The 22183-nt window shown below is 39.9% G+C and overlaps 1 protein-coding gene across 2 annotated transcripts in view; it reads right to left on the bottom strand.

Annotated features, from left to right (window-relative positions):
• Positions 1 to 3827: 3827 nt before the first annotated feature.
• The window catches only part of SLC35F4 (solute carrier family 35 member F4), a 221290-nt gene continuing 202934 nt past the window's right edge, over positions 3828 to 22183 (bottom strand). The window contains exons 5-8 of one of the 2 annotated variants that reach the window (XM_070749827.1): positions 13193 to 13318; positions 9155 to 9347; positions 7042 to 7131; positions 3828 to 4300 (exon numbers count right to left, since the gene is read on the bottom strand). In XM_070749827.1, the coding sequence (XP_070605928.1) occupies positions 4059 to 4300; positions 7042 to 7131; positions 9155 to 9347; positions 13193 to 13318 (651 nt within the window). In that variant the 3' untranslated portion in view covers positions 3828 to 4058. The remainder of the gene's footprint in view (positions 4301 to 7041; positions 7132 to 9154; positions 9348 to 13192; positions 13319 to 22183) is intronic. The other variant, XM_070749836.1, reaches the window with a different exon arrangement.

Raw genomic sequence — 22183 nt, 5'->3', positions numbered from 1 at the left:
GCTTGTTATACCTCTAGCTATGCAGCCAAGCATCCTACTTGCTTTTCCTACTGCCCGACCACACTGCTCACCCATTTTGAGGCTGTCAGAAATCACTACCCCTAAATCCTTCTCTTCTGAAGTTTTTGCTAACACAGAACTGCCAATGCAATACTCAGATTGAGGATTCCTTTTCCCCAAGTGCATTATTTTACATTTGGAAACATTAAACTGCAGTTTCCATTGCTCTGACCATTTATCTAGTAAAGCTAAACCATTTACCATATTACAGACCCCTCCAGGAACGTGTTCTTTTAAAACACAAACTGAATCAAAGAACCGACATCTCTCCATGATGAACTGCATTGTTCTCTACATGAGGTGAGGCATGCCATTACTGCTGGAACCCAATAGCTAGCAGTACTACTCATGAGTAACTCTTCTCTTAGCCAACCACTCATGTCTCCTAGATTCTCTGTGCACTCTGGCATCCAGAAGTGGCTCCTCTTCTTCTCCTGAGTCACTCAGCATAGGAAATGCAAAGTCATTTCTCACAGGAAGTGCTGATTCACTCATCCCAGGAAGTGCAGAAGGCCCTTGCTGTTGTTCTGACCCTGACCCCTCATCTTCTTCACTATCACTCTCAGGTGCTAGGAACGCAGGACACCTGTACCGCGCCTCCACAGTATTTATGCAAGATGTGAGTGAACCACAACGTTAGGGCTGAAAGAAACTGACTGACCCAAGATCACCCAGCTGGCATTATGTCTAAGGTGAGATTAGAATTCAAAGACTTCCAAATTCTTGCCTGAATGCTTAACCACTAGCGGCCCTAAAGTATTAGCAAAAACAAACATTATGAATACAAAACAAGATTTGCTGCTTGCCCCAAAATTCTAACACTCCCCTTTTGGAGCCATGGTCATTTAAGGTGATGTTGTCAGCACAACCTTTAGCAGCCCACCAAATGAATACGAAAAAAGAGTCTTCTGACAGCCATCAGATGGCATGACATTGTGTACATAGATCAGTGTTTCTCAGCTTTAGCAATTTGAAGCTGTGTGAATTGCAATTCCCCAAATTCCTCAGCCGCCATTGCAACTTGAATTGAGAGTGACTGTCTAAGGTCATCCAGTGAGTTTCCATAGTTTAGACAGGATTAGTAATTTATAATACTTGAGAATGTTTAACTGTCATTAAGGAGCTAGAAATAGTCCCCCCCCCTTCTTCTTTGTCCAGGTGATCTTGAACCCAATAATTGTGCAACTCTAAGCTTTTCCAGGAGTTGTCCAAATGAGACGTGAAATTATTTGTATCAAATGTGGATTTCTGATGGTCTTAGGCTACCCCTGTGAAAGGGTCGTTCAACTCTTTCACGTTTCAAGTTTAATGGGATTTGTATGCTGCCTCTCTCCGAGGACTCGGGGCGGCTCACAGAGGCAGTAGTAAACAATTTTTTAGTTGTTTTAGTATTGGATTTACATGCTCTTTTTTGTTACTGTTGTTAGCCGCCCCGAGTCTACGGAGAGAGGCGGCATACAAATCCAAAAAATAAATAATAAATAAATCCAATTAATATACATAAAAAACCAATTCCTTAAAAATTCTAATTTTAAAAAAACTTCCAAAGGGGTCGCGACCCACAGGTTGAGAACCGCTTCAAAGGGATGCAAATTACCAGCTGTCTGCAAGGAATATAAATCCTTCTATTTTCCACTATTCTGTGAGAACTGATCAAGCTTCTTGGGTGTGAAGCAAAATGTCTTCAAAAGAAAAAAGAAAGAAAGAAAATAAGATAATCCAGTTGCCAGCTGAAAAAGCAGCTTTGGGACAACTGTCTGTTGTGGTTAGCTCTGGCCCAGCTCCTGCCCCAAGGAATGTGCAGGTGGATGTGGGGGAGACATCCACATGCCGCAGGCCTGTTTCGCTTCCGATGGAATCTGCCGATGAAGCCTCCTCTGACCAAGGCAGCATGAGTGACAGGGAAGTGGGAAGTTTGGCAGATAGCCAAGGAGGAGATCAATCATCTGTATCATCCCTGGATTCTGAACAAGAATTAATGACACATCCACACATGCATAGAGTGATGCATAGGAGACAACAACTAAAGGATTATTACAAGAGAAAATGAGGCCACCTGTGGTTGGGTGGGGCTCCAGTAATTAGGGCTGCTGCTATAAATAGCAGCGTGTGGGTTTGGCCGCTGTGAAAGAGTATCTGATCGCAGTTCGTCAGGAATCCTGTGTTGCTGGTTTCTGGACTTTGTTGATTTTTCACGCCTTTAAAAACAAAGCAGAGCAACATGTGTGTGTTTGATGGAAGAAGCAGGGATGTGAAGTTTCTTCACAGCTGCTAGCTAAGTACTTAATGACTGCTTAAGGTTAATTGTACAGACTACCCGGTTGTTTTGGGATAAGTGCTCTTTGCAATACAAAAAGAGTGCTTAGTTTATTTTGAATTTTGGGATAAAGAACATTGTTTTGAATTTTCAAACGTGTGTGTGTCTGAAATTTGTACCCTTGAATTTTCGGGAGGCTCCTACCAGAGAGCCCGGCAGAACACTGTCATGCTGTCTTTTTTCTTTGAAACTGGAAACCTAGGACTTGAAATTGCAACAATTTCATTTTGGAATGCATGACTACCTAGAAAGCATGACACAAGCTGTATGCTGGTGTTGGGGCAGGTCTGTGCGCATGTCAAAATTGCAGAGTCTGAAACTTAGCTTTGTAGCTTAATTAGTCCCACAAACATCTGCTACTAACCAGAATGACAAAACAAAAGCCAAAAGATATCATGACACACATTTTGTCACCTAACCCTCCCTGCAAACACCTATGGCTATAGTAATTGGAGAGAGCTGGAGTGTTTGTGATTGTAGCAGGATGAAGCAACCAGAACAGGAAAAGCAATGATTGGATCTTGTACTTTCCTGGGGCAGCCTTTCCTGACTTTACAACCATTTAGATCTGCTGAGATTGCGTCTTCCCAAAATGCTGGAGGGTAATAGGCTGGATAAACATGCTGTGGCATTTGCACACACTACACACAACTCAGCACAGGATATACCAGAGGGAATTTTCATAAGACTCAATGGCTGAATCACCCGAGAATAAGTATAACAAAGCTGTGAGCTGCCCTGAGTGTTCTGAGAAGGGCAGCATAGAAATCTAAATAATAATAATAATAATAATAATAATAATAATAATAATAATAATAACAACAACAACAACAACAACACATAAGCATAACACACCAGATATTGTGATCGTGGAGAAAAAGAAAGTATGGATCATCGACATCGCAATCCCAGGAGACAGCAGAATTGAGGAGAAGCAGCTAGAGAAATTAGTGAAATACGAAGATCTAAAAATCGAGCTGCAACGACTCTGGCATAAGCCAGTGAAAGTGGTCCCAGTGGTACTTGGGACGCTGGACGCAGTGCCAAAGGATCTCAGTGGACATTTGAAAACCATTGGAATTGACAAAATCTCCATCTGTCAATTGCAAAAGGCCTGGGATCGGCAAACATAATTTGCCGCTACATCACGCAGTCCTAGGTGCTTGGGAAGCCCCCGACTGAGTTGTATTGACATAATAATAATAATAATAATAATAATAATAATAATAATAATAATAATAATAATGAGTTGTATTGACATAATAATAATAAATTATTATTATTATTATTATTATTATTATTATTATTATTATTATTATTATAAAAGCTGCTGGCAGACATCAATATCTTTCTGCCTAATTCTTAAACTGAGTTATGGATTTGATTTAAAGGCTCCCCCCCCCCCGTGAATCCACTTATAAAATATTTTTTAAAAAAGATTTTGTTTCAATTTTATTTTATTTTTTAAAAAAAGGATTTTATTGTGGTTATTTTCACCTACTGCTGGACAAGTGTACAAATGTAAATCATTTACATACCAATGTGTTGAGCATTAAATTTATAATCCATCCCTGCTTTTAACATTTTCACTGTCCTTTTTAGTGTACAGGTGGGTGAGAAAAAAATTATTAAATCATATTCACAGAATATACATGGTCGTGCAATCCAGAAGTCACCAGCTCTAAGCCAGCGGTATAGACACCGTCCCGTTCAATCTACTCCTGCTCCTGAAGTGAATGTTTGAATCAGTAATGTCTTCCGCATGCTCTTCGCTTTTCTTCTCTTTTAAGTTGTTGATGAATCTCAGTGTAATTTCATCCCATTCCTCAGGAAGAAGCATCAGCAGGAACCCAAGGCAGATGAAGATGGTGGCTCCCAATCTGACGACACTAAAAATCACCTCACGTTTGAGGAGATCAACAGCTGGAGTGGGGTGGAGGGAATGAAAAAAGAATGAATCAAAATATCCTACTATCTATTAATGCACATATTGACTGCAATTAGGATAGCAATAGCCCAACAATGGAGACAACCCAAACCTCCAGATGATGATTTGACAATAAAAAAAATTCTAGATTGTGCAGAATCAGACGCATTAACACTCAAATTAAAAAACAAAGAAGAATCCGAACATTATAAAACTTGGAAATACCTCTATAATTGGTTTAAGAGAAGAAACAAAACTCAAATTGAAATACAAGAATAACAATACTTTATATCCTTTTTATTATATACGGAAAATTATAAAAGATTTATATACAATATACTTTTTTAAGAACGATTTGTATGAATTTAAATAAATTAAACATGAATGAAAGAAGGCGGAAAAGGAAAAAAAATGATTTAAAAAAATAGAGATAACCTAAAGGAGAAAACGGTAGATACTGAGGTTATGACACACTTCACCAGAAAATAATTTAAAATTACAAAAATGATTTATAACTTACCCCCTAAAGGGAATTTAAGTACAAATACTATATATTATGCTATACGTTAATTGGTTTTGCTATTATTGTTTAATGTACTTAAATAAGTAACTATATTATAAGAATTATTTATGTTTTTTGTTTGTTTGTTTTGTTTGTCGATATGTGTTGATTTGGCATTGTTTCAATCTACGATGTATACCATTCATTTTGTTTGTGTAAATGTGTATATATGTAATAAAAAACTTTTTCTAAAAAAAACAAAATATCCCTTCTCCATTTGTCAACTCAATAATGGGGAAGGGAGGCAAAAGGGACAACCATTGTAATAACTTTTCAGTGTAAAGGACCAAAGGTTTTCAACTTAGTTATGTTATTTTTGGATGGTGCCCACATTTTTTTTTATTTTTAAAAATACATTTATTAAATATTTTATATAAAAACAAAAACAAAAAACACACAGGCAAAGAACATACAAACAAACAAACACACACACACACACACACACACACATATATATAGATATCTTTTGTATCAGAACTTAAGCATTTAACCATTGATATATACGCACCAGCTATCCTGCTGGTCCTTATTCCTTATAGCCTGTTTATATTGTTCTATTTCATTTTGAAGCTTTCTTATGGCATACATTTCATATTTTACTTTATTTGTTTGTTTGTTTGTTTGTTTGTTTGTTTGTTTGTCTTCTATGCCGCCCAATCCAGAAGGACTCATGTAAATGACATTTAAATTTCATTGTGTTATTCTTTCTGGATTGTATTTTTTCTAATAACTGTGAATCGGTATTTCAACAAGTCAATAAATTGATAAGTGGGTTTAGCAACAGTTTGTCTACATTTTTTAATAGTCGTGGTTAAAGGATTTATAAGATTACTGCTTGTTTTCATTAATTCCGTGTTATTTTTTTCCTGGAGCTCTAATGTTAACTTGTTCATCTCTGCTACTTCATGTATTTTAATTATTAAGTTTAATATCGAAGGGGGAGTTTCTACCTTCCAGCTTTGAGCATATCTCAATCTGGCTGCAGTTATCAGATAAGTGCCCACAATTTTTGCTTGCTAGCATCCACCATCAGAAAAACAGACTGCATGGGGGCCCTCCATAAACGAAAGGGTTTCCCCAAGAATTAGAATTCAGCAGAAGAACCTTTCACTGACTTTTGGGTCCCTAATTCAATTTGTTAAAACAACCCTTCTCACTCTCTCACACTGAATCTATAGTACAGGACACACTGATATCATCGGTTTTGTTCACCTGAAATCACAGCAATGATAGAATATGACAGGATGGAATGTGGTGTGACTAGGAATGGATCGTTAGAGTTAGGATAAAAGTCTGCCTGTCTCACAGAAACCTGTTCTTCCCACCAGCTGATTTGGGGTGACCACTGTGGAACAGTCATAGGCATTCTGACTTCTTGGAGCTCCAACGTATGAAGATCAGGAGATAGCTTAATAGCTAAGCAGGCTATGAAAATCAGTTTGACTGAGGAACAGGCAAAACACATCTCAGCCAGGGCCTACTATTACTATTAGTCTTCTCACTGTTCCTATCATCCATCTCCTCCTACTTATGACTGCATGACTGTAACTTGTTGCTTGCATCATATGATTTATATTAATATTGATAGTTTCCTGATTGCTTATTTGTATCCTATGACAATCATTAAGTGTTGTACCTCATTATTCTTGACAAATGTATATTTTCTTTTATGTACACTGAGAGCATACGCACCAAAGACAAATTCCTTGTGTGTTCAATCACACTTGGCCAATAAAGAAGTCTATTCTATTCTATTCTATTCTATTCTACTCTACACTACTCTATTCTACTCTAGGGTGATGAGAGGCTGTTACATCTTCCAAGAACTTTAGAGGCTAATGGGCCATGGATTAAAGTCAAAGAAGCATACAACCACATGCATTTTATGTAGTGTTTGGGAGTAATTAGTTAAAGCTTGATTTCTGCCTCCATTGGAATTTACATATATGCTGAAGAGGTGTATATCTAGTTAAATTCACTCTTAGCATCTCTGCTTGTCCTGCTTAATTTAGATTCCTTTTGCACTAGGATGGCAATCCATCCCCTGTGCTATTTTTTATGAAGAACTTTTCTGAAGAAGTACTGGAGATCTATTCCAGCAATACAGAAAAAACCCTAATAAAATGAATTTATCACTATACATTTAAAAAAACCATTGCAATCCATCATTTGTACCTGCATTGCCAGGAACACTGAGTACTGTCCCAATAGATATTAAGATTGGATACGTAAGCACAACACCAACATTCACCAAAATGTTGAAAGCTATGAAAGAAAAGAGAAAAGGAGAAAGTGAAGATGTCTCTCACACAATAACTAGATCTCAACCTGTGAGATTGAAATTAACTCATTTAAATCCCAATAATCCTATCCAAACCATCCTCTTTTTGTAGAACCTAGCATCTTATCTTCATATGTATATGTGTGTGTGTGTACAGTATTACAAAATGCTGAATTACATAATACTACCAAATTTATAACTTCTAAATTAAAAAAATTGCCATTTTAGTACTAGACAAGAGAAACTGTTGATCGGAGGTGGTTGATGCACTGACAGAGAAGGTAACCCCGCCCCCGCCCCCAACCCTTGTTTTTTAATTTATTTTAATTTTTCAAATTTTAATCTCTCTCTCTCTCTCTCTCTCTCTCTCTCTCTCTCTCTCTCTCTCTCTCTCTCTCTCTCTCTCTCTCTCTCATAGAAACATAGAACTCTGACAGCAGAAAAAGACCTCATGGTCCATCTAGTCTGCCCTTATAATATTTTCTGTATTTTATCTTAGGATGGATATATGTTTATCCCAGGCATGTTTAAATTCAGTTACTGTGGATTTATCTACCACGTCTACTGGAAGTTTGTTCCAAGGATCTACTACTCTTTCAGTAAAATAATATTTTCTCATGTTGCTTTTGATCTTTCCCCCAACTAACTTCAGATTGTGTCCCCTTGTTCTTGTGTTCACTTTCCTATTAAAAACACTTCCCTCCTGGACCTTATTTAACCCTTTAACATATTTAAATGTTTCAATCATGTCCCCCCTTTTCCTTCTGTCCTCCAGACTGTACAGATTGAGTTTATTAAGTCTTTCCTGATACGTTTTATGCTTAAGACCTTCCACCATTCTTCTAGCCCATCTTTGGACCCGTTCAATTTTGTCAATATTTTTTTGTAGGTGAGGTCTCCAGAACTGAACACAGTATTCCAAATGTGGTTTCACCAGCACTCTATATAGCGGGATCATAATCTCCCTCTTCCTGCTTGTTATACCTCTAGCTATGCAGCCAAACATCCTACTTGCTTTCCCTACTGCCTGACTGCACTGTACACCCATTTTGAGACTGCCTGAAATCACTACCCCTAAATCCTTCTCTTCTGAGGTTTTTGCGCTCTCTCTCTCTCTCTTTCTCTCTCTCTCTCTCTCTCATATGTGTATGAGAGTTGGAAGGGACCTTGGAAGTCTTCTACTCCAACCCCTTGCTTAGGCAGGAAACCCTACACTACTTCAGACAGATGGTTATCCAACATCTGCTTAAAGACTTCCAGTGTTGGGGCATTCACAATTTCTGGAGGCAAGCTGTTCCACTGATTAACTGTTCTGACTGTCAGGAAACTTCTCCTTAGTTCTAAGTTACTTCTCTCATTTAGTTTCCACCCCTTGCTTCTTATTCTATGCTCAGGTGCTTTGGAGAATAGGTTGACTCCTTCTTTGTGGCAACCCCTGAGATCCTGGAAGACTGCTATCATGTCTCCTCTGGTCCTTCTTTTCATTAAACTAGCAATGCCGAGTTCTTGTAACTGTTCTTCATATGTTTTAACCTCCAGTCCCCTAATCATCTTTGTTGCTCTTCTCTGCACTTTTTCTAGAGTCCCAACATCCTTTTTGGATCATGGTGACCAAAAGTGAATGCAGTATTAGAAGTGTGGCCCTACCAAGGCCTTATAAAGTGGTATTAACACTTCATGTGATCTTGATTCTATCCCTCTGTTAATGCAGCTTAGAACTACGTTGGTTTTGGCAGCTGCTGCACACAGCTGACTCATATTTAAATGGTTGTCCACTCTTGAATCATGAGATGGGCAGTAAATACATTTCATAGATAAATAAACTTCCCTCCTCTAAAATTCTCTCCTATCTGAAAAGATGTCCAGAAATGTGTGCAGTTGCATTGAATGGAAAGTCCAGATTTTCTTATAAGCTGGCAAAGAGTAAACTAAAATTATCCAAAGATTCTACTGCAAATATAGTTGAAAGAAGCACTGGGATATTGAAACATTTGCTCAGACACGTACCCAGCCAGAGGCCTGCAATTCCACACAGAAAGCCCCATGGCACAGCTGAAAAAGGTGACCAGTATTCCACTTTGGTAAAGTACAAAATGATGGGAGTGATGGAAAGGAAAATCAAGTTGAAGAAGCCAAGGGTAGAGATGAAGTGAGCAGCTTCACCGAAGTTGGCAGTTCCAAGAAACATCTTGAACAAAACCTAAAAGGGAGAAAGGAGGGGGGGAAATGAGCATACCATGAGATGTCTATGGAGATTCTCAGTCATCCAGGTCATAGTTTGTTTATTGATTGATTGATTGATTGATTTTTGTCCATTACACAATGAGGGTTATATTGGGCATACATATAGTAAATACATAATGAAGGTTAGAGAGGATATACTCATAGAAAAATATATCTAAGAAAGAATAGAAGTAATATAGGAAAAGAAAAATGGTATAGGAGATATAGGAGAGACTATAGGACAGGGGACAGAAGCACTCTAGTGCCCTTATGCACGCTCCTTACTGACCTCTTAGGAATCTGGAAAGGTCAACCATGGACAGTCTAAGGGTAAAGTGTTGGGGGTTTGGGGATGACACAATGGAGTCCAGTAATGAGTTCCACACTTCGACAACTCTGTTACTGAAGTCGTATTTTTTACAGTCAAGTTTGGAGCCGTTAATATTAAGTTTAAATCTGTTGTGTGCTCTTGTGTTGTGGTTGAAGCTGAAGGAGTCGCCGACAGGCAGGATGTTGCAACATATAATCTTTTGGGCAATACTTAGACCATGTTTAAGGCATCTTAGTTCTAAGCTTTCTAGACCCAGGATTGAAAGTCTAGTCACGTAGGGCATTCTGTTTCGAGTGGACGAGTGAAGGGCTCTTCTTGTGAAGTATCTTTGAACATTTTCAAGGGTGTTAATGTCTGAGATGCAATATGGGTTCCAAACAGATGAGCTGTATTCGAGGATGGGTCTGGCAAAAGTTTTGTAAGTTTTGTAAGTGAGAGATTGCTAGAGCAGAAGCTACATAGGATTAGGTTTACAACTCTTGAAGCCTTCTTGGCTATGTTGTTGCAGTGGGCTTTGGCATTTAAGTCTTTTGTTATTAATATACCAAGGTCTTTAACCTAGTGGGGGTTATCTGTGATAATTTGATTATTCAGTTCGTATTTGGAGTTCAGATTCTTTTTTCCAATGTGTAGGACGGAGCATTTGCTGGTTGAGATTTGGAGTTGCCATGTGTTAGTTGTTCCAAATATGTTTTTTCAAGAGGCAACTGGACTTTCTGGTTTCTCTTGAAAAAAACACCCTTAGGATAAAACCATGAAGTATATGCAGAAATGCTGTCGGTGGAACTACATGGCAAGGATCCATGGTTGGGAAGTCCACTTTGACTAAGACTTTCTGTGTCCCTTTGGATTGGTTGGATTTACAAAAACTGATAATCAGATACAATCAGATACTTTCACTTCTCACTTGTTTCCACAATGATGAATCACTGGATCTTAGGGGGTTAAGAAAAAGGAATTTTTAGCTATGCCATACTGAAGTCCAGATCACTTACCTGAGACAAAGACAAGATAATAATAAATAATAATGACAACAGAGTTGGAAGGGACCTTGAAGGTCTTCTAATCCAACCCCCTGCTTAGGCAGGAAACCCTACACTACTTCAGACAAATGGTTATCCAACATCTGCTTAAAAACTTCCAGTGTTGGAGCATTCACAACTTCTGGAGGCAAGCTGTTCCATGGATTAATTGTTCACACTGTCAGGAAATTTCTCCTTAGTGCTAAGTTACTTCACTCCTTGTTTAGTTTCCACCCATTGCTTCTTGTTCTACCCTCAGGTGCTTTGGAGAATAGATTGACTCATTCTTCTTTGTGGCAACCCCTGAGATACTAGAACACTGCTATCATGTCTTCCCCGGTCCTTCTTTTCATTAAACTAGCCATGCCCAGTTCTTGCGACCGTTCTTCATATGTTTTAGTCCCCTAATCATCTTTGTCGCTCTTCTCTGCACTTCTTCTAGATGAAAGTAACTGAATGACTTTTATTATCTCCAACCTGGTACCAAAGACTTTGCCAGCTTGGAGTTAGTTAGTTAGTTAGTTAGTTAGTTAGTTAGTTAGTTAGTTAGTTAGTTAGTTACTTACTTACTTACTTACTTACTTACTTACTTACTTACTTACTTACTTACTTACTTACTTACTTACTTACTTACTTACTTACTTACTTATTGGATTTGTATGCCGCCCCTCTCCGGAGACTTGGGGCGGCTAACAGCAACAATAAAACAGTATACAATAGTAATCTAATACTAAAAACGATTAAAAATCCATTAATGTAAAAAACCAAACATACATACATACATACCATGCATAGAATTGTAAAGGCCTAGAGGGAAAGAGGATCTCGATTCCTCCATGCCTGACGGCAGAGGTGGGTTTTAAGTAGTATTGAAAATGTAGTCCAAACCACCTTGAAACCAAGGGTCTGCTAAAGAATTGTGTGACATGAGCATAGCAATGCCAAAACAATGTTTTCTCCAACCACCTCAACTCTGAAATCAAACAAGTTTCTGAGGAGTACAAGAATGGAGCAGAACTTCTGCAGGCTGAGTTAACTCACCTTTATTTTAGAAGAAAGAGTTCTGATTTAAACTAAAATATAATTGGAGAGATAAAACATGGAATCATTAAGAAATCCGAAGATTTCCTGGGGAATCTCAGCAGAGTGACAGAGAGACCATTCTTGAAAACTCCCTCCTTTTCATTGAAAATATGCCTGGTTGCTGGTTGAGAATTTAGAGAAATCAAAACAGCAGCCTTGGAAAGTGCACAAGCAGTAGTGGTATTAGGGTGGAAGGACAGCAATAAATGGACAATCCAGAATTGGTACTGGTACATGGTGGACCACATTCACTTTGAAATTACGGAAATAAGATTAAATAACTTTGATGAAAATAAATTGGAGAAGCTGATGGCACGATGGAATAAGGTGAAAGATTATATCTTACGTAGAATATATGACGACAATGTGAAAAATAAACTGCAATCACTCTTTGTAATGTAAAGAAATGTAAACAGGAGCCAAGGAAGAAATTGGAATTTACTGTAAATAACTGAACCCCCTAAATGGTGGAGGGGTTATTGGTGTTGGGCACTTTTTCTTTAAGTTTTTTGTTTGTTTGTTGTGATAAAATTTAATTAAAAATTTTATTAAAAAAAACATTTTCTTTTGCGTTCAACATTTTCTTTTGCTAATGTATTGAAGGAAAAATCCATTGTGTATAAAATAATTTAAGTTTTATTTTAAGAATATCAGTATTTGCTGTCTGTAGTTTCTGTCTTTAACAAGATAAGGATTTCCTGTTTTTCCTTATCTTGTGACTGTCATTTTGGGATCTGTTTTTAACAAGATAAATGTTTGCTGTTTAACAAGATAAATGTTTGCTGTTTAACAAGATAAATGTTTGCTGTTTACCCAATAAACCATATAAGGTACTATTCATCTCCAGGAGAAAGAAAAAGGATGTAGACCATATTTAGGCAAGGAATTCTGTGTACCCCTATGATAAGTTGAGGAATTCTATGTACCTTTGTGATTTGTAAAACCTATATAACCTGCTCTTTAGCTTCTGTACAAGTGTCTCTTCCCTTGTGAAGAGTACCCGCTTTGCAAATCGTTTTTGGTATACCCAGAGAGAATAAACATTTCTGTTCTCTTTGTCCAAACGTCTCTTGTGAACTTTTTCATAAAATTTCAGCGCACAGTATCACAGTTGAATGTCATAAAATACTGGCATATAAAATAAGAGGAAATTCATGGATGCTAATCTTGCTGTTGTGGAATAATAGAGATTTCATTAAGACTTGATAAAGGGAAGCCAAGCTGAATCCTTGGAGGCCACCACCTAATTACCTAGCCGCAACTTTCTTCCCGTGCACATTGCTCAGAATGTGAATGAAGCAACCAGGAGCATTGTTTCAAACCGATCTTGCTTTGTTTGTCCATGCATGCATTTAAAAGGGATTAAACGGTAAGAAAATGACTTACCTTATATAGCGCAGAGGTCGAGGCAGATCCAACTGCATATGCAACACCGATAATTGAATCGCCATGGAAACCATCTGCATAGGCCATCATAACAATCCCAGTGATGGCCATTATTGTGGCAACTATCTGTGCAATCCAAAAGGAAAGACATGTAGAAGGACTTTATTATCTGGAAAGAACCATGATAAGGTGAGTGTTGCATGTGAGAGGTATTAAAATGACTTGAGGACATGGAACGGGAACATAACACTATCCCAGTCGTGCAGAGGGACTGTACAGCAACCTTGTTCTCTTTTCTTGGAAATCAAAAGGATTATTTCTTAGATGACTTTGGACTGAAGCCCATTCAAGCAGAATTGCTTCAAGATCAGATTAGTTTGTTTCACAGGTTGACAGCCATAAACTGAGCTTGGTCACTGTTGTGTAGTCGGAGAAATTATAGCTCTAGGGAGCGAGATTCAAAACACGAAGCAGGCAGGTTCATTCATCAGCAAAATGCAACAGTGGAATAAATGTCAGCTTGTTTCTTGTGGCAAGTACAAGCAGACTGAAAAAAGTACCAAATCTCAACGGTTCGAATGCTATGTAAAAATGACTTTGGTCCCTGTCTGGGGCCTCCTAATACTTTGGGACAGTCTTTCTCAACCTTGGCAACCTTAAGGATGCGTGGATTTCAACACCCAGAATTCCCCAGCCATTAGTATTGGCTAGGCCAGTGATGGCGAATCTATGGCACGGGTGGCACTCGGAGCCATATCTTCTGGCACGCGAGCCGTTGCCTTAGCTCAGCTCCGACATGCATGTGTATGCTAGTGAGTTGATTTTTGGCTCAAACAGAGGCTCTGGGAAGGCATTTCTGGCTTCCAGAGAACCTCCGGGGGGGATGAGGAGGGTTTTTTTTACCCTCCCCCAGCACCAGGAAAGCCTTTGGAGCCTGGGGAGGGCGAAACATGAGACTACTGGGCCCATCAGAAGTTGGGGAAAAGGCTGTTTCCGGCCTACAGAAGGCTTCTGGGGGGCAGGGGAAGCTAGTTTTACCCTCCCCAGGCATTGAATTATGGGTGTGGGCACTTGTGCATGCAAGATATCATGCATACACACTCTTTCGGCACCTGAGGGGGGGGAAAGTTCGCCATTACTAGGCTAGGCAATTCTGGGAATTAAAGTCCACACATCTTCAAGTTGTTAAGTTTGACAAACATCCCTAGAATTCTGAACAGGCACAGCCATTATTTGTGTAGGCTGAGAATTCTGGGATTTGTCATCTGGTGAAATGTTCACGTTGGGAAAGTCTGCAGAAAGCACAATTTAATAGTATATGAGTGACCAAACGTCAGCTAATTGTGCCACTGGTGATGTTACCACTTGGATAACGCAACATTTGCAAGCAAATAACTAAACTCAGAGAGCATGAAGAACTCCACAGCCAATTCTAATTCCCCAACTCAATGTGTTTATATCCCTGAGCTGTGGCGGCCCACTGCCAGGAGTTCAATCCTGACTGGCTCAAAGTTGACTCAGCTTCTCCCCCCCCCCCCCCCCGCTAAAATGAGGACTCAGGTTGTTGGGGACAATATACTGACTTTGCAAACCACTTAGAGAGGGCTGTAAAGCATTATGAAGCAGGATATAAGTCTTAGTGCTATTGCTATTGGTATCATGCAGGGACCCTACAGCACACTGGAGGATGCTAACATGAATTTGGGTAATTTGTGCTGTATACAGTAGTTCAGTATGTGATGAGGACTGAGTTACAATTTTGGTACAATGGTACCTCTACCTAAAAACTCCTCCACTTACAAACTTTTCTAGATAAGAACCGGGTGTTCAAGATTTTTTTTTGCCTCTTCTCAAGAACCATTTTCCACTTACAAACCGAAGCCTCCAAAACTATAGCCGGAAAAGGCAGGGAGAAGCCTCCATGGGGCATCTCTAGGAATCTCCTGGGAGGAAGCAGGGCTGGAAAAGGTAGGGAGAAGTCTCCATGGGTTCCTCTCTAGGAATCTCTTGGGAGGAAACAGGGCCTCCACCCTCCCTGTGGTTTCCCCAATCGCATGCATTATTTGCTTTTACATTGATTCCTATGGGAAAAATTGCTTCTTCTTACAAACTTTTCTACTTAAGAACCTGATCAGTTTGTAAGTATAGGTACCACTGTATGTTAAGTGATTTACGCGAATGAAGCAACTGTGTTCTATTAACCCAGTTTTAGAATTCAATATACAGTAATACCTCGTCTTACAAACCTAATTGGTTTCGGAAGGAGGTTCGTAAGGCGAAAAGTTCGTAACACGAAACAATGTTTCCCATAGGAAACAATGTAAAAGCGATTAATGCGTGCAAGGGGGAAAAAATTGCAAAATGGTGCTCCGCTGGGCGTCGCCGCCCGACTGTCACCTTTTAAAACAGCCGGGGGCTTCTCAGCGTTCTCCAGAACCCAAACCTGAACTTTTCGGGTTCAGGTTCGGGAGGCCGCCGAGAAACGCTGCTGCCTGGCTGTCATCTTCTGAAACAGCCGGGGGGCTTCTCGGCGTTCTCCTGAACGCCGAACCCGGAAGTTCAGCAAAAGTTCGGGTTCAGGTTCGGGTTCTGGAGGCCGCGGAGAAGCGCCCAGCTGTTTCAGAAGGTTACAGTGGGGCGGCGCTGCCCAGCGGGGCACCATTTTTGCAATCAGCAGCGGTGTTTTCGGCCGATCTGGAGGCTGAAACGGAGGTGGGGAATCCCAATAGGGAATTCCACGGGCGGAGCTTTGACGTCACGAAGACGTCCTTCCTGGAGGCCATGTTTCGGCTGACCAGGAAGGACGTCTTTGTGACGTCAAAGCTCCGCCCATGGAATTCCCTATTGGGATTCCCCACCTCCTTTTTAGCCTCCAGATCAGCCGAAAACACCGCTGCTGATCGCAAAAACGGTGCTCTGTTGGGTGCCGCCACCAGGCTGTAACCTTCTGAAACAGCTGGGTGTTTCTCCGCGGCCTCCAGAACCCGAACCCAAACTTTTGCTGAACTTCCGGGTTCGGCGTTCGGGAGAACGCCGAGAAGCCCCCCCCCCCAGCTGTTTCAGAAGGTGACAGCCGGGCGGCAGCGCTCCTCGGCGGCCTCCCAAACCGAAACCCGAAAAGTTCGGGTTCGGGTTCAGGAGAACGCCGAGAAGCCCCCCGGCTGTTTTAAAAGGTGACAGCTGGGCGGTGGCGCCCAGCAGAGCACCTTTTTGCGATCTGCGGTGGGTTCGTAAGTTGAAAAAAGTTCATATGAAGAGGCAAAAAAATTCCGAACCCCCAGTTCGTATCTCGAAATGTTCATATCACGGAGGGTTCGTATCACAAGGTACCACTGCATTCTGTGAATTCACCCAAGGAGTACTGACCAGTTAGTCAAGTTTAATATAATAGTGCTCTGTGTCATTAATTCAAATGCTCACACTCAATTAAACCCAGTAGTGATGGCAATGATCTTTAAAATAAAGCTTGGATAAGTTACTGCAGAGAATTGAAATGGCAGCTTGTCCCTACTTCCCTTTACTGATCCTAGCTCTTACTATTTGTTATTTTATTTCTGGCAGAAACCCACAAGTGGGAGAAATCATAAGGAAGGTTTTAAAAAAATCTCTAGAAAACCTCACTTGCCACCTTTATCCCCCCTCTGTCTCAAACACACATATATTTTCTCCCAGCTTCTACTTCATAAAATTTTGCTGCATACTGTTTGATACAATGCGTCTGTAATCTCAAAAGTAATACTTTAATACCACAATTTGGTGCCAGACACTGATCATATCACCTAGGAAATGTTTGGGAATGAAGATATTAAAACTGTTAGTGTTATTTACCTGGATTTTATCTATCAAACCTATCAGACACACGTACATCATTCTTCAGCTTTACAAAAACTTTTGCATTCTGTACAATAGATAACATTTTGGAGATACTGAAGGATGTGTGAAACAGCTTGTGAATTGAGAAGCAAATATTATTTTCAGTCTTTAAAAGAAAAATCTAGCTTTAGATACTTCCACATAAACGACCCCTATTACAGTCACACACCAGCACTAAAATAAGCTTTAAGAGCTTCTATGTATTTTACCTCCCAGCACTAGTTATTAAAATTTATACATCAAATTAGAGTTTGTCTCCACTAATTAATTAACTGCAGGTTTTGTTGATTAATCCATGGATGAAACCAATTCAAGCTTGTCCAATTTACTTTTCTCTTTAATGAACACTCCTATGAATTAGATGAAGGAGATATGGAAATGTAAGATTTGCACTATGACTTAAAGGGACGTATTTCATATGTAGAAAGAACATATTTTCTTGAATTCTAATAAAAACGATGGAGCTGGGATGAAAGCAGGTCTTTTAAGTTTGACTCTCTTCTTCCACATCAGACAAAACATGGAACAAGTTAATAATCCAAACCACAGAGTGTCACACCTAAAGGGCAAGTGAGAAAGATATAGCAAGTTTTTGAAAGCTGCTACATGTCAGGTGGGTTAAGAAATGGTACTAAAACCATCAGAAGTAACTCATTTTAGTGGAGCCCAACAAATTTAAGCTGTTGTTTTTAATTTTAAAAATTGTACCATCCTGGTAAAGCATGTTCCATGAACCTTGAAGCACTTTTGTGTCCTACTAACGCTTCAACTTTGAGGAATGCAAAGTATGTTACTTTCAATACAATTACTTGTGTAAGAATTTTGGCTTCAATGCTAGTTTATAATTCCCCACCTAGCTAGTTTCCAGATGGAAATCTATTGAACAGATTGGCAGGTTTATTTTGGGAAGTCTTTTGAGCATAGTTCCCTCTAAGCTGAGCAGTGAGCAATCGCTCACTTAAAAATCATCATCAACTCAGAGTTTTCCAAACCTGCCCAGAAGCCGAGAGGGAAAGAGTGAGAGGGGAAGAGAGGAAGAGAGAGAAACAGATAGAAAAAGAGAGGAAGGAAAAGAAAAAGAAAAAGAATGGGAGTAAGGAAGAGAGAAAGAAAATCAAAATCTAGTTTGAAACTAGCTCAACTATTTAAGTGGCATTTTGATATTGATAGAGTTGCCCTATTATGAGCTCACTGTTATAGATACACAGTACAGTATTTTATTTTGAAATTCTCTGAGGCAAAACAGGGTGGGTTTTTTGTTTGTTTGTTTGTTTGTTTGTTTATTTATTTATTTATTATTTCTGTGCCGCCCAGTCCCGAAGGGACTGCCGCTCAGACACTATACTTTTCTGCCCACCCCCCAAAAAAATTAGAGGGAACACTGCTTTTGAGTACAACTGTCAGGCACTTTCCTGAAAACGGCAAATACTGCCCTCGGTTTGTCATTCATTGTGATGTGGGCTATATACGAGGGTCACCAAGAAAGCAATGCACCACATTTTTTTTTCTCAGTAATGGTACGAATTCAAAACTTTAGATATACATTATTTGAATTGTCAGGAGTGCGTGTGTAAATTTTGTGTTTCTTCAGACAGATAGCGTAGCTGCAGCAGTGTTTCGAAAAGGCGTCTGTAAGTGAGGTACGTTACAAGCAGTGTGTTGTCATTGAATTTCTCATTGCAGAGAAAGAAACTGTTGGGAACATTCACAAATGTTTGTCTACAGTTTATGGAGAATCTGCAGTTGACAGAAATACGGTTAGTCGCAGAAGACATTTTGAGGATGATGAAGAGGTGATTCGCACAGTGCAGAAATGACTTTGTGACCAGGACAAGGAGTGGTACCGACAGGGCATACACACCCTTGTGTCTCACTGGAGGAAGGCCAAAGAACAGGACAGAGATTACATGGAAAAATAGGGAGTGTAGAAGAAACATCATTCTTTCTTATGTGTAAGTTTCATTGTGTTCAATAGATAATTGTTGAAGAAAAAAACGTGGTGCATTACTTTCTGGGCGACCCTGGTAAAATGGTAGCTGAGGCATGGGTTGTCTTCATAATGGCCTCCTCAGTTGCTTCTACATGTGAGGGAATGGAGGGCAACTTTCTGCATTTATTTAATGGCCTGATGAGCTGCCCCGATCACTTTAAAAAATGTGAAATGGTTTGCCATTACCCCTTTGCTAGGACTGGGAGGAAGTATCTGGTCCCTCCCAGCTGCGTTCATGCGTAGGGTGAGGTTTGTAGCCCAATAGCTGCAAACTGTAACCTTAACCACTATACCAAACTGTCTCTCTTGTCTGCCCATAATTGCCCAGAAATCAGTAAGCATTTAAAATGAAATAATTCTTTGATTTGGCTTGTTGGTGTTTCTTCTGTTAAGCTGGTACAGAAGTTGGTGATAACGGCTTGCCACGCTATCTATAGAAGATCTGATGTTTATGGGAACTTGGGAGGGGTGATTTTCATGGGGGAACAGATGCAGCCACAAAGAATTCTTTCTAGAGGTTCAAGGCCATCCTATGCCCACCCGCCTGGGCGGAAGCGGAGGAAGGACTTGCCATGTTAGTACAATCTGAGTGGGCAACATGGCAAGTTTGTGGGTGGGGGATGTTGTGGTTAGCTCTGGCCCAGCTCCTGCCCCAAGGAATGTGCAGGTGGATGTGGGGGAAACATCCACAAGCCGCAGGCCTATTTTGCTTCCAGTAGAATCTGTCTCCTCTGACCAAGGAAGCGTGAGTGACAGGGAAGAGGGGAGTTTGGCAGACAGCCCAGGAGGAGATCAATCATCTGTATCATCCCTGGATTCTGAACAAGAATTAATGACACATCCACGCATGCGTAGAGTGATGCATAGGAGACAACAACTGAAGGATTATTACAAGAGAAAATGAGGCCACCGGCGCTTGGGTGGGGCTGCTGTAATTAGTGCTACAGATAAAAGTGCAGCCTGGTGTTTTAGCCTCATGGCAGTTTATCTGATTCCTTGTTTAGTCAAGATCGTGGTTTTTTGCTGTTCAGGATTGTGTGTGTGGACTTTCTGGACTTTAGAATTGGACTCAATTTCCCAGTTATTGGGTGAGCAATTGGATTGCATTTAACCTGTGCCTTGTGTGTACCAGAAAATCCCTTTGACATTTAAAAAGGGAGCTGTTTCTGTTTTTCTGTTTATAATAACTTTTGGGTTTTCCTTTTATTGTGTGGTGTGTGTCTTCCTGGACTAATTACTCTGTAATTACAGGTGGTTGAAACACACCAGCAGAACAGGGGGACAAGGGATGTGAACTTTCAGCTGGGTGGGAAACTCAGATTCAGGTTTCCCAGTGTAAGTGCCAGAATGGATGCAGAAATAAATTGGAATTTTGAGGAGTACTTTGACTTGGGCTCTGATTTAGTTTGGATGCTACCTGGAACCTTGGCAACTTCATTTATTTGTTTTATTTTAGAAGGGACCATATATGCCCATAACAAAATATCCAAATTGGAAAGGACTTTGGAGGTCTTCTACTCTAACCCTAGCTCAAATAGGAGGCCTTAAATGACTGCATTTTTGGAGTATAAAACACACGTTTTTCTTCCCTAAAAGAGGCTGAAAATTTGGGTGTGCATTTTTCCCCAGCCCTAGCTAGGTGCTAACAATCTTCCTGGCTTCCTATTCCCTCCTAAGAAGGTTTATTCCAGCCCTAAGTCTTTGCAGGCTTGCTTTCATTCCTGCTCCCTCTGAAAAACGCCTTTTCAGCCTTAACCAGGGGATAAAATGATTTGCTGATGCTGAACAGACTAAGGATGCTAGCCACATGAATACCTGGTAGGTAGATTCCCCCCCCCAATTGTCCTCCCCCCAAAGTAAGGTGCAACTTAATACTCCAAAAAATCCAGTATTTCAGACAAACGGTTGTGCAATCTCTTTAAAAAACCTCCAGTGTTGGAGCACCCATCACTTCTGGGGGCAAGTTGTTCCACTGATTAATTGTTCTAACTGTTGCTTCTCTCCTTGATTAGTTTCATTGCTTCTTTTCCTGCCTTCAGGTGCTTTGGAGAATAGGTTAACCTCCTTTTCTCGGTGGCATCCCCTTAGATATTGGAATACTGCTATGTTGTCACCCCTAGCCCTTCTTTTCATTAAACTAGACGTGCCCAATTCCTGCAACCGTTGTTTATGTTTCAGCCTCCAGTTCCCTAATCATCTTTGTTAAACATTCCACTCACCAAGATTAATTTCCTCTCAGCCAAGTGTCCTTTAAAATGCACCTTTATTTTAATTTCTGTGGGAGAATTCAGCTGAAGACAATTTGCAGAACGTGGACAAATATCTTTCCTTCTCACCCATCCTGACATTCTTAATATAGTGCCGGTTATCATAATTTATGATGGTCTTGCTTGTCAATTAAAGATTGACAAGGTCCTTCCCACTTAGAAAGAGTCAATTTGATGTAGTGGTTACTATTTATTTATTTATTTATTTATTCATTCATTCATTCATTCATTCATTCATTCATTCATTCATTCATTTAATTTGACTTCTATGCCACCCAATCCCGAAGGACTCAGAGCAGCTTACCGCAGTATAAAATTATTATTATTATTATTGTTGTTGTTGTTGTTGTTGTTGTTATTATTATTATTATTATTATTATTATTATTATTATTATTATATTAGATTTGTATACCGCACCTCTCCGAAGACTCGGAGTGGCAACAATAATAAAAAGAAGTCAAGGGAAAAAAACCCTCTAATTTCTAAAATTATTGTTAAAACTAAGATAATTTAATGGCATGCATACTAATCATTCAAACCAATTCAAATAGGCTAGGAACCAGGAGACTATGAGTTCTACTTCCATTTTAGGCATAAAAGTCAGTTAGGTGACTTTGAGCCAGTCAACACTCAACTTCATAGAGTTATTATAGTGGGGGAAATAAGAGGAGAAAGGAATATAGCAATAGCACTTAGGCTTACATACTGCTTCACATTGCTTTACAACCCTTTCTAAGCGGCTTACAGAATCAGCCTCTTACCCCCAACAATCCGGGTCCTCATTTTACCCAACTTGGAAGGAAAAAAGGTTGAGTCAACCTTGAGCCTGGTGAGATTTGAACCACCGAGCTGCAGCTAGC

The sequence above is a fragment of the Erythrolamprus reginae genome, chromosome 1, assembly GCF_031021105.1.
Source record: "Erythrolamprus reginae isolate rEryReg1 chromosome 1, rEryReg1.hap1, whole genome shotgun sequence".
Classification (NCBI taxonomy): Eukaryota; Metazoa; Chordata; class Lepidosauria; order Squamata; family Dipsadidae; genus Erythrolamprus; species Erythrolamprus reginae.
This window is presented reverse-complemented; position numbering and strand designations above follow the sequence as displayed.